Genomic DNA, 13893 nt, shown 5'->3' with positions numbered 1-13893 from the left:
TGTTAATCCTCTCATCCCTTGTGGGCTAACTTGTAAACGGGTCAAGAATCTGGAGACCATCCACATAATTTAAACAAAATTTGGAAATTTTGTTTTCTGTGGTCTTTTCTTTTTTGCTTCTGTGCTTGGAACACTGTGTTGGAATCCAACACTTCACAATCAAAGTGACATTTACCTATTCCAATTAATTTTGTAATTTTAAATGAAATCACCGTCTTGCTCAAGGATTTGCTTCTTTTCTCACTCACAAGAAAAAATAATCTGTAATTTTGTATCTTTCATTCAAATTTTTTTAATATAAAAATTAAAAGTATAAAATTTCAATTCAGGTGAATTAACTGGCACCCAAAAATGATTGATACCAAAAGCTTTGTTTTCTAAGACAATTATTAATTAAACATGAAATATTCTTAGTTTATGTGGTCTTTTTGTGGTAACAATTTTGGAGAGTGCTAGATAAATTTGAAAATTAAAAAAAAATCATTACTTATCTTTTTTTTTCATTATTTGTGATTTATAACAAATTAAAACTTATTCTTTTAATAAAATTTTTAAATTAATTCTAATATACTAAAGAAATAATTTTTTGGTCTACAAAAATAATTTGAATTTAGGAATCGATTACATGTAAAGAAAGATTAGCGCACTCATGACGTCCATTTAAAATGGTATCAATTAATTATGCGTTATCCTTTAATTTTGACAAAATGATCTTATTTTGGTATTTAAAAATTAATTTTCTTCTTTATTGTAGTAAAACAACATATTTTTATTTTTATTTTTTTCTTGGTTGGAAAAACTAAATAAGAACCTTATTTATTGAAAAATTTTTAAAAATATTCTAATACTTTTAAAATATTAAGAGGAACTTTCTCACTTAAAATTTTTTTAGAAATCGCTACTCAGAATTCTTAAAATCCTATACTCGATGGCTTATATCTATCTCTAATATTTATATTTTAAAAAACAGAAAGTTTTATATCTATAATTTAAAATTAAATGATATTTTCTAAAACTTCATTTCTATTACTAAATGAGAAATTATTATCGAAAATTATTTTAAATGCTTCAATACGTTGGTGGCATGTTAGATAAATTTTCTTACTTAGAGATTTAAAAAAAAATCACTACTTGGATTTTTTTAAAATTTTATCCTTGATAATTTTTTCATTTAATTTTATAATAATTATTGATATTTAAAAATTATATAATAATATAATTATCTAGAAATAAATTTATTTATTAAAAAATGCATACTTTTATATATATTTTATATTTTTGTCTCTTTTAAGAAAATTATTCAAATTAAAGAAAAAAATAAATAAATAAAATTTTTATATTGAAAAAAGTTTCTAAATATTCTAACACTTTGGTAATTTTTAGAAATATTTTCTCACCTAGAAAATTTTCAAGAATATTACTCGGACTTCTTGGAGTCCTATCATTGAAAAAATCTTCATTTTCTTTAAACATTCAATAATAAAAATTCTCACAAAAACACACACACACATATATATATATATATGTATATATAATTATCTATAGTGTTGATACTTTCACAAGCATTATTAATGATTTCAAGGCAACCTTATTTTATAAAAATATAATTATCATGAATAATGTAAAAGCATTCAAACAAAAAAATAAAAAAAATGTATAAGAATTATACCACAAATTTGATGTTGAAGCCCAAAGTCGCAGGTCCACCAAGTTTAAGCGCTTGAAGCCCAACTATCACCCAAAATGTTGTGTAGGGAGATTAAGCCACTGAAGTGAGTTGGCTAATAGGTCATGGGCCACAGGTTTTGGTTAGCCAGTTGGGTAGGTTAGTTTTGACCCGATTCATTTTTTTTTTTGTTATAAAAGCCAAATTTTCTTGAAAATCATTTCCAACCTCTTCTAAAAAAAAAAATCTCATTTTCAAAGAAAAACCAATAGCTTTCCACCGAGTTCCTATTGACACCATTCCACATGCAGATCATCATGCCTATAGCCATCATTCGCCATTACCAATGGCCGACAACTCTGATTTTCCCCTTTTTTTTATTTGTCTTTCTCTTTTTTTTTTCTCTTTCCTTTTTTTTCCCAAGAACCAAAGCTCGAGTCGCCTAAGCTCCTCCTCACTTTGTCGTTCTTCTGTTGTAAATGATAGCTTGCTACCATTTCTTCTTCTTTCACGAACCCAATAACCTTCTTAGGAGTTCTCTTAAGCCTAATAATTCATAAAGTTTTTGCTTTATTTATTTATTTTATTTTATTTTTAAGAGAAGTACGACTTTTTTTTGTTGAATAAGGAGATTTTGGTGCTATAGTTCCTCCCTATGGGGAAGATTTTGATTTTTTTTTTAGATTTTGGTTTTGGGTGGTTTTTTTGTTTTTATTTTTTTTTTTATATCTTGTTTGTGGGTTTTTCTAGTGATTTTTTTTTATAGGTTGGAAAGGTTGTTTGGGAGTGGTTTCTAGTGCAACTTAAGGGTTTTTATGGTGGGTAGTGAAGGGGAATAGGGAGTTTTATTTTTGTTATGGGTTAAGAAATAATGATGAAGGTAGATAGTTTCATGGTGAAGGTTTAGGATTGGATTGGGTGGTTGGTAATGAATGTGTGATAGTTTGTAAAGGAGTGGAAGGGTGTTGGTGGGGTTGTTACCTCCTGGTTGTGGGGAATAGTTTTAGGGAAACAACAGTGGGCTTTCAAGGAAATTGGTGTGGGCTCTAGTGTGTGGTGTGGGCTAGTGTGTGTAAGGGACGGTTTTGGTGAGGTAAGGGTGAGCCAAAGCTATTCTTTTGGTTGTGATTCGTTTAGTCATAGGCCAAAGTCGATATGATTCAAGGCTGGGGAATGTCGTAGCTAAGATAAATAAAGGCAATTAAAGGATGACTTTTGGTTGTGGTTTTGGTATGTGCTATGGGTTGGTGCATGTAAGGAAAGGTTCTGGTGAGGTGGGGGTGAGCAAAAATTGACCTTTTGGTCATAATTCATTTGGGTGTAGGCTAGGGTTGATACTAGATAAGATTGGTAAAGGTGGTAGCTTGAATAAGGGTAATCAATTGATGGCTTTTGGTAAGGGGCTTGCGCTAAAAGGTAGGCCGAAGCTAGTATTGGGCAAGGCTAGTGAAGGGCTTAAGCTGGGTTTATACCAGGGCAATGGAATGGAGGTGTTATTGTTTGGAAGGATTTTGGCTGGTGGCTATGGATTCTATATTGAAGAGGGTTAATAGCTATCGGCGAGGTGCCAAGCCAGGTGATTTGAGAGGTAAATGAAGGCTTGAGTTGGGTTCTGGTAAGGTGTGTAGAAGAAAAAAACTGTGCTAGGGTGAGTGAAGGCTAGGTGATGGGATTTTTAGGTGTTGGTTGATAGTTGGGTAGGGTTGATGACTTGGGAAAAGAAGCCGAAACTTGAAAAAAATTGTTGCTTCCCTTGGTGTCGGCCCCTCCTTTTTATGTATCTTCATCTTTATTTTTATTTGGCAATTTTGTAACAACAATCCAAAGCTTCAATATGGTAAAGTAGTGGAGTACAAAGTAATGGTAGAGTGTAGGGTTTGAAAATTTCGACCTCACATGACCTAAATTGCTAGCTATTGATTTGTTGTTTTCTATTTTTCTGCCCCTTTTTTGTAAATTTTTTAATTTAATTTTAATTATTTTTTTTATAATTTTTTAATTAATTTGATTAATCTTAAATGTTGTTGTTGATGATGATGATGATAGTAATAATAATAAAATTAAAAATGACTAATCCGAAATAAGCTTAAACAAATCCAATTCGATTTAATGCTTAAACCAGTGCAAATAAGAATAAGTAAATTAAGCATAAAAATCAAATAAATTCAATTTGATCCTAACAAAATTGGGTTTTTTCATTTCTTTTGATAAAGAAGATCATGGTTGTGTTTTTTTTTATAATTATTATTATGCAAAGAGTATTACATTTGAATTTGAAGCTTAAATCAGTTAATCCATACAATCGCTCTTAAAATATGGCATTTAAAAACTTGAAATTTAAATTTTAGCATATGTAACTTTTATTTCTATCTCAAGTTATAACTTCTTTTATAATATATATATATATATATATATATTACAACTCTAAATTAGAATTTTTATTGAAATAAAATTCCTTTCTTACACAACTCAAGTTTTAATTAGTTCGAATGGGGTTTAGCGGCTTTGCATTATGACAATTAGGAAAAAAAAAAGGATTTTAGTTTTAACTTTACAAGAAAGCAATCAAGTTATTGCAACTATATATATATAGGATTATAAAAATATTCATAATAAGCGAAAATGATTTTCCTCATGCTTCTACCAAGCTTCATCGATCCCCTTGCATGATGACAATATTGACGGCTTGAGGCTAGCTACAAAGGAGTAATATAGCTTGAAAATTTGCAATTTGGTCATTTTCTTATTTTATTGACTTATTTTGGCTTTTATTGATCCTACTTTGACAACATGAATTTTTCTATTGAAAATCAAGGTGATATTCTATCTCATATTTCTGATGACTATCAAATTTAATATATCATTACCGGTTTGTTTTGTACAATTGTGAATGAACCCCAAAAGCAAAAATAGATGCATAATTAAATAGAACTTTTTTCACTTCTAAATTGTGAATTCCACACTTCAGTTGATGACATGTTTGTACCATTGAGCAATGCAATTTAAATGAGTACATTACTAAGAATTATATATACTTGAATTTTTTTTTGTTCGGAAACAGAACACATCACATGTTAAATACTTGAAAATAGTTTAATAAATAAGTGACATGGCGATGGAGAGTAGTTTAGTTTGAAAACATTACTATTAGAAAATAATTTGCTGGCCTGATTATAGAAGGTTGGTATTAGTCAATAACCTTCATGTGGGTTTTTCACGTCGGGAACTTGATTTATGTTTATGAGGTGAATTTTCACATATATAGAAAGAGATGGAATAGCTTAGATTGTAAGATTTTGACCCATTTTTGTAGGCCCAAGGTTAAGGAACGTGCAAGAGTTCTCAACGAGTGCATTCGGCCATTTGACCAAAGGATCTTTACCTAATTATTAAATGTTGTATCACTTGCTATCCATCTACCAGACAATATTGGCTATAGCAAACTTAGCAGGACAATTAATTTAAATATTTAAGCACAGTCCTTTTGCCCTCCCATTATCATTATTAGCACATGGTATACATTTTTCTCAGTGAAAATTCCCATAACTTTGGGTAACCAAAACAATCATAATTGACTGAGCAAATGCTTAGATACCCCACAAATGTTAAAATTAATTGCTTTTGAAAGACAATTAAAAATGAGAAAAAACAATCTTAAAGTTTTAATTAATCATGTCAATATCATTGGTCTTACCAGTAGTATTTCAAGTAGTTGAGCTGCTAATCTCTTTCGAACTGTCTATTTTTAACTGAGTGCAATCACATTAATCTCAAAGCTGAACTGTTTGCCTAACGTTTCCATAATCATTAGTGTTAACTACTTTCTACAAAAAAAAAAAAAAAAAGACTCTAAATCCAAGATGCATGGATAAATCCTTTTTAATACGTTAACAAATTGTTCATTGATTCCTTTCATGTATACAGCAAGATGTGTTTTCAGGAGGGGTCAAGTGGGTCCAGTTTTGGCCTCTGGCCGCTGATCTGTTCATATGTGACATAAAATGAGGAAAGGAATAGAAAGGGTAGCTTTTGGATCAAGGTTATAAGAATTAATATTTTTCCCCAAAAGGGGTTTTAGAGGAATTTTGAGAGAATCTCATGGATTTAAATATAAAATTGAAATTATTGTGTTGATAGTTGGTCCAGCCTTGACCCAAAAAACTTTAAATAGTATTCAAGCAAAGATTAATTTAGGCAAAGAAAAAAAAACATTAAAATAGTATGATACATTGGAAGGTTGCTCTGTCATCTTATCTTTGATTTTCAGGTGTGTGAAAACAATTTGATTTTGAAAAACCCAAAAAACAGCTGGTTTTGGAGTCATATTCAGATCATTAAATTGGATTGAAACAGGTTCATATGGGGTTGAGAATAAAAAGGAGTTGAATTAAAATTCTTATTCCCTTGACTTGAGTTTCCATGAAAATCCATTCTTTAGAGAGAGCTTAGCTTGGCTCAACTTAAGCTCAAATTCTGACCAAAGTCATCGTGACTTTCGCATAAACACGCTCTCCCTTAGAGTAAACCTGAAAGGGCGGCCTTAGCTTCGGAGGCAGAACCCTTTCCAGGAAGCTTATAATGGCTTTGAAACAAGTGAACTAAGCTCGTACTGTAAACTTGGTTCTGTCTTTGAGTTCATGTCCAGGAACTGCTTCAGAGCATAGGCTCCAATTGTTTCATCAATAGTTTAGCTTCGAATTTCAGGATTTCGAACGCAATTAGGCCTTTGCGTTTTATATCCAGTTTATACAAATTTTCATTAACTTGTTGCCGTACTCTGAGGAGAGAAGTAAAAGTAACAAGGATGAGAAGAATGATGTTGATAAGGTTGAAGATGTGATGCTGCCTGGTTTTCGATTTCATCCAACAGATGAGGGATTTTACCTTAAGAAAAAGATTCAGCAGACACCTTTGCCCATTGAATTGATCAAGCAAGTAGACATATATAAACATGAACCATGGGATCTACCAAGTGAGTTTTCATCATTTCCATACTCTATTACATGAGTACTTGGTCAGAATTTGGCTTTACTTTCCTTCTATGGTGATTCACTTTACTCAAATAAAGCAAATTCATCTTTGTTTGGCTTCCAAGAAACTTAAAGAAATTTCCTTTCAATCCTTAGTGATAGATTCTGGGGCATAAGCTCACAAAAGTTTCAACATCACTGCTGTCCAGTGTCCAAAAACTTGTCTGTTACTTTTTCTTGGTCCCTCTAGCTATGAGGAAAAGTTACGAGTACTTTTCTTTTTTTTCATTTTATAAGCAGAGCCAGCAGCTTCAGGGGAGAAAGAGTGGTATTTCTACTGCCCAAGAGACCGTAAATACAGAAATAGTGCAAGGCCTAACAGAGTCACAGAAGCCGGATTTTGGAAGGCAACTGGAACAGACAGGCCTATTTACTCATCTGATGGCACCGAGTGTATTGGTTTGAAGAAGTCCCTTGTGTTCTACAGAGGAAGAGCTGCCAAAGGGATTAAAACAGACTGGATGATGCATGAATTTCGGCTACCTTCACTCTCAGACTCAACACCACCAAATAAGCTTTTAAACAAAAGCCTTCCTGCTAATGTAATGATCGTTGAATTAATTGTCCAATGTTTTCTTTAATTATGAACAGTCTGAAATTATGAGTTTCTTTAATTTGCCATATTCCACAGGATGCATGGGCTATTTGTAAGATATTCAAAAAGACCAATTCAATGGCTCAGAAAGCTCTTTCTCACTCTTGGATATCCTCATTTCCAGAAACTACAGCATCTGATATACTCCACCAAGGTTTACCTTGCACTAAGTTGAGTCAATTCAGTTCAGAGAACATTTCTTGCAGAACCGAAATGGGATCAGCAATACAGTTATGCAGCAATAGTGAACTACAACAAGTCTCCAATGCTAGTTTTTCTGCTCCAGATATTCCTTCTTATAAATCATTCAATCCTACAGTCCATAGACCAACTTCACTTCCTGTTTCCAATGGAGACCTTCACTACAACTTCATGTTTTCACGGCTTGATCACATGCTATTAAGCCCACCATTGATCACTGATGTTAGCAAGGCCTCCGACAGTATAGATTTCGGAGGGCAACAACACCAATACAGCGGCTTCTTAATCAGTTTAACCCAAGATATGCAAGGCAATACAGGTGTAGGAGAAAGTGAGGAGGGCACGAGGAAGAATTCGAATGCAACCCCTGAGGATAACCGTTGGGGGACTATCCAACCAATAGGATTTCCTTTCAGCTTGTCTCCAAATCTACCATGGGATTCACCTCAATGTCCAAGTGAGATGTCAACTACTTATTCAACTGACAAATGCTATACTTAAACAGCTGTCTACTAGTTTTGGATTATTCAGTTGGAGCTAGTATGGGCAGCATACCTGTTCACAGTATTATTGTACAGTTTTCACATATTCCAACTATCTACACATCCTAGTCTAATATTTGCTCTCATTTATTTGTTTCCACTTCTTCTTCTTTCCTCCACTTGCCAATACAGGAAATTTGTTATTTCCTTTGTCCCACCCACCTTCCTTATTTCCTTTGAAGGGGAATGGAGTCTGCCTAGATGCTATATGAGAATCAAATTAAAAATCTTTTTCAATTCAAACACCTTTAGTTTAAAGTATAATAATTTGTTAAAACACATAGAAGGTCACAAATAATAAAAATTATCTTCCCTTCAGTCTTCATTTCTTAAAATTGTAACAAAGCATTCATTCATCATGACATTATTGTAAAAAGTTGCAAAAATTTTGTCCTACATAAATCACGCCTGAAGAGAAATGGAAGAATTAAGAGTGGCTGCGAAGGCATATTATGAATCAGACCGGAGAACATCAAGGAAAGGGCAAATGGATTTTTCGACGCCATGAATCCAAACAGAGATGGCAAAATAAGACGCGAGAATTTGATGGTGATGATGAAGCAAAGAAACCATGTACGGATGATGAACAGGGAGTTGTTCAATCTGTTGAACAAAGATGGGACTCGAAAACTTAGTTTTTGGGATGTTTTGACATTGTACTACATAAAAAAAAAACTGCTGAAAGGCCATTTTCCGATGGACGGTGTTACAAATTTTAGTGAAACTTTCACTTAATACACAAATAATTCTTTATGTAGTTGGGGCCATCTTGGATGTATAAGATGATGAAAAGAATAGAATAATAATTATTTTATATTATAATTGATTTATATATAAAAAATGGATAGGATTTTAAGGAAGATTAATTAATTTTTTGATATAAAGTGATTCAATCCTTTCAAAGTGAAGAAATTTAGTTTTAATCCATGAAATTAAATTTACATGTTTTATTATACCCTTAAAAATTATATTAATAATTTAAATTTTATAAACTTTGAAAAATGATAATTTTAATCAATAAATAAAATTATCTTATCTAAATTATTGCACATATTAAACATAAAATAAGATAATATTATTTAATTTAATCATATTTATAATATCAATTTATCCTATCCAAGGATTTAAATTATGGTCAAGGTTATATTTTTGTCGTGTTATGTTTATCATGGTTGCAAATATAACAGAGATCATCGTAGTTATTGTAGTCATGAATTTTTTTTAATTTACACAACTTGATACAAAATGAAGTAATTATAATTATAATTATAAAAATTCTTATTTTGTAATTTAAAAAGTGGTTTATAATATTTTATTTACTTAGAAAAAATTATTCATAATTTTTTTGAGATTATATAAAGTATTTATATTTGATTTAGTAACAAATCTTTCCTTAAGAAAAGTTCATATTTAGTATTAATTTCAGGCAAACTAAATATATATTAATAAAGTAAAACATATTAAATGTCAAGTATCATATATAATAATAGTACAAATTTAAAAAATATAATTTTATTAGATTATAAAATGCTCGATTTATTAAGTAATTTATTTGTTTTAACATATTTATTAATTTAACATTTTTACCATAAATTACTTTTTATTTATTCTATAATAAACAACATTTTCAATTATTATTTAATTATACAAAAAATAATCAGAACTAATCTAATCTTAAAAAAATTAACAATAGAAAAATCATTACTAAAATTCAAATATAAAATCATAAATTAATAAATTTTTCTCTAAATAAAAATCCCTATTAGACAAAAATTAAAAAATTCCAAAAAAAAATCCACAAACCCCTTATGCCTTGCATTTTTACCATTAACTCTTCACTCTTTATTTTCCTTAACTTTCCCCCAATCTCCAACCCATTCTCGATTTCCCTCTCATTTTTCACCCAGGTTATCTCTCATCCCAATTCCCACAAACCCAAATACCGATTTCAACATTCCTACACACCCATAATACCAATTCCCACTCACAGTCTCTCTATTTGCCTCTTAACTCTCTCTTATCAAGAGTTTCAATTTAGCACACATAGCAACTTTCACCAACAGAGTCCAGTTTCATTCAACAAAAAATCACAAGAAGCTTTCAAAATTTTCAACAAAAAAAGTAATTTAAGTGTTGCATTGCTTGTGCTTGATGTTTTGTAAGGATGTATTTGTGGATTGAAGTCTCTACCAGCCTAAGATAATTTTTTATTTGAAGATTTTAACCTAAATGATTTTTTTATTTTGCTTTTTACATAGAATGTTTGAACCAAAAACGAAGTAGCGATTGATAACAGACCGATATTACCACTACTCATCGATTTGCCATTTTTCGTGGTGGCTACCTACCGCTACTGTCGTGATTCAAATTCTCGTCCTTTTTTCGTCAATAGTAGTGGCAGACAATGGCGTTACTATGAAATAGCGGCCGCTACATTGCTACTCCACCACTATTTGAATCTCTGTTCTTGTTCTATTATAATCTTATTCATCAAACACATTTTATAAGTTCTCATGTTATTGAATAGCATAACACCTTACCACTATCAAAAATATATATACTAAGGGTTAATTTAGCATTGCTATTGCATTTCAAATATATATTTAAAAAATGTGATGAGAAAGTATAATTAGAAATTCTAAGTGTTTGGTGTTACATTGAAAAATTGATGTGAGTAATTGAAATGTTTAAAAATATATTTACAAAATAATAGGGTAAATTTTAGAAATATTCCATATGGTTAAGACCGAAATGAAAATTCCCCATGAGGTTTAAAACGTAACATTTAACTACTTTTCAATATGTTGTATTATTTTTTTTACTCAAAACCATTACTTTTTTGTTTCTTTTTATTTCTTATTTTTTTTCTTCTTCTTCATCTCAATTCATCCTTTCTCTCTAAAAATTCATCCTTTCTCTCTAAAATTTCATTCTCTCTCTCTAAAATCAAACTAATTTTCTCTCTAAACCTAGACTAATCCACGAATAGCAACTTTCAAACTACCAAAACCTCTACACCACCACCTCCATTACAAGTTAATATCACCACCAGCCTTCATTGTTAACTCATTTTCTCTCACTAAAAATTCATTGGATGTGTGCAAAATGGTTCAACCCTAGAGGTGCCAAACTATAAGTTCTGTTCATTTGCAAAGGATGGAAAAATATATAATTAGTTTGTCTGCCTTAATCATGCTTAATGACTTCTCCATATGTTTATTATATATCTCAACATTTGTTGGTTTTTAGTTCTTTATCGTTTTAGTGTCATTACCCATGTAACTATTGCTCGTGTATATAATTGTGATGTTCATCAATGAAGAATTTGTCAAACTGCTGCTTTTACAACAGCTAAGGATTCATGAACTAAGAATACCATTCCTTAATCTAGAGGTGGAGAGTAAGCTCCTATTCTCCCATTTCGTTAGTAAGGTGAATGGGTTTTCTGTGTATTTCTAAATTAATCTAAAATTTTCCTTCATGGTCTACCCATATCTACTCTTTCCAGTCCTAGATTCTTGGTTTTATGGAGTGAAACATATGCTTATGTTGCTGGGAGCAGTTTTTGATATATAAAACTTTTGGACATACATAAGATGTAACAACTATCTTCATGTGATTATTAGTTTGTCAGAGGTGTTTTATTTTCTATTAAATTGCAGTAAAGCTTTTGGTATAAATTTGAAAATTGGTATGGGGATAACAAGGCCTCGAGCTTGATTTAATGTGAAAGAAATTGTCGGCAAAACTTGACCAAGTTAGATGACAAGTTGTCCAAATAACTGGGTCTTTTAAGTTGCCTCTTAAATGATGTTAGTAGCACCTTATCCATAGTAAAAAAGGTTTTCATTAATGAAAGCTTTCAATTATATTTATCTACTTAGGTCAACAATGAAAATGGTGATAGGCTTAATGTATGTGAAATCAGGTGGTTTTGGGGAATGAATTTTTAGTGAGAGAGAATGAGTTAACAATGAAGTTTGGTGGTAATGTGAACTTGTAATGGTGGTGGTGGTGTAGAGGTTCTAGTGGTTTGAAGGTTGTTATTTGTGGATTGATTTGGGTTTAGAGAAAGAATTGGTTTTGTTTTAGAGAGAGATGATGGATTAAGATGAAGAAGAAGAAAAAAAATAAAAATAAAAAAACAGAAAAAGTAATAGTTTTGGATAAAAAATAATAAAATAAATCATATGGTAGTTAAGTGACACGTTTTAAATCTCTAAGGGATACTTTTATTTTGGCCTTAACCATAGATTATTTTTATGAAATTTACTAAAAATAATAAAATATTAGAAATATAAACATGATAAAGTAATTTTTTATGCAAAACACACTTTTTCGCTGCAAAAGCATTTCTTAAGAAGCTTTTTGATTTGGGTTGGAAAATCAAGTTTTTGGATTGAAAGCCAAAAATTTTTATCATTTAGCATTGTGTTTACGTCAAAAATAGCTTTTGAATGCAAAAACTACTTTCAATAGCAATGCTAAACAAAATCCAAATCACTAAATAAAATATGTTTATCAACTCATCTTACAATTGTTTTACTTTTAAAATATTAAATGTTACTGTTGACTGAAATTTGAATCAGTTAACATGTTATTAAAATTAGTATTTAAAGGTTGTAAGTTTGAAAAAGTATAAATGTATAATATGTTCTTCAAATAAATAAATATTAAAAAATGATAAATTAGGAAATTTTAAATAAATTAAATGTTACTTTGCTATTAGGCCTACACAAAGAACCTAGTCCTTGTAACACTTTTATTTAAATCTAATAATCTAAAATATAATATAGTGATACAACATGAACATGATTAGAATAAAGGATACGAAAATAACATAGTTTAAAATTTTAATAATAATTATGTATGGGTTTCACAAAAAAAAACGCATTTGGACATGAATTATGACATATAATTTTTTTTTAATATAAAATCTCCTTTCATTTATTTAAACTTGCAATATCCATTAGTACAGCTAAAGTTATCGAATCTGGAAAATCCTCTACCCAAAACCTGTCGCTATTTAGCTGCAAACTATATTGTGCAAGTGAATGAGCTGCCTCATTTCCTTCTCTCTTCGTGTGTTCTATCATGCATATATCAAACTTCCTTACCCATCTTCTGCCATCATGAATAATTGGGCCTATGTTGGATAGTACCTCATCCTTTTTTGTCAAACAGTTTGAAACTATCCGAGAGTCTCCTTCAAGCACAATCTTCCTGCATCCCATTTGTGTTGCAAACTCCAACGCTTTTACTGCTGCTATTGCTTCTATTACACAAGCATCTGATACTAGGTTCACTATGAATGCCACTGCACCTGCAACTTGTCCCCTGTGATCTCGTAAGAGAACTCCAACGTCTCCTTTTCTGCTGTGAGAGTATAGAGCACCATCGAAATTGACTTTGTGGAGCGTTTCTGGTGCTGCCTCCCATTTCCTTACCATTGTGTTGCTTTGGTTATTTTTCTATAGAGACTTACTTTTGTATTCAGTCAACAATATTTTGGCTTTCTGCTCAATGGTGTTTTCCGGTTGTGATTGCCCCCTCTTCACATTCGAGTTTCTGTCTTCCCATAATGACTAAAGTAACATAAGAAAATTTTCAATGTCTGTATTTGATAGTATCCTTGCAGTAGTTTCCAGCCACTCTTTGCAACTTTGACTTGTTATCTGTACCATCTGTTTCACATCGTTGCTCTTAGACAGTATTCTGGATGGGTTAGAGCAGTCCTTTAAAGCATGCAAGACAGACTTATTTGTTATTCCACATCTTAGGCAGCACGGATTAACATTGTTGATTTTAGCTGCTAGTTTCTCCATCGTTGGCAGGATTTCGTGACAGGTTCTCCGTGCA

The 13893-nt window shown here is 31.1% G+C and overlaps 2 protein-coding genes across 2 annotated transcripts; one reads left to right on the top strand and one right to left on the bottom strand.

The window, feature by feature from the left end:
- The first annotated feature begins 5667 nt into the window (after positions 1–5667).
- On the top strand, positions 5668–8710 carry LOC149516588 (uncharacterized). Its single transcript, XM_089766286.1, has 5 exons — positions 5668–5705; positions 6105–6186; positions 6410–6638; positions 6934–7238; positions 7328–8710. The coding sequence occupies exons 1-5, from the start codon at positions 5668–5670 to the stop codon at positions 7991–7993; spliced, it is 1320 nt and encodes a 439-aa protein (XP_089622412.1). The 3' UTR covers positions 7994–8710.
- A 4267-nt stretch (positions 8711–12977) lies between these two features.
- LOC149516587 (uncharacterized) lies at positions 12978–13484 on the bottom strand. The gene has a single exon (XM_089766285.1). It carries the CDS (start codon positions 13482–13484, stop codon positions 12978–12980), a length of 507 nt encoding a protein of 168 aa, XP_089622411.1.
- Positions 13485–13893: the final 409 nt, after the last annotated feature.

Source organism: Durio zibethinus, chromosome 10, assembly GCF_047325235.1.
Source record: "Durio zibethinus cultivar Kanyao isolate XHJ-2024 chromosome 10, ASM4732523v1, whole genome shotgun sequence".
In the NCBI taxonomy this organism is placed as follows: domain Eukaryota; kingdom Viridiplantae; phylum Streptophyta; class Magnoliopsida; order Malvales; family Malvaceae; genus Durio; species Durio zibethinus.
The sequence above is the reverse complement of the archived record's forward strand: the minus strand, read 5'-3'. Positions and strand labels throughout refer to the sequence as shown.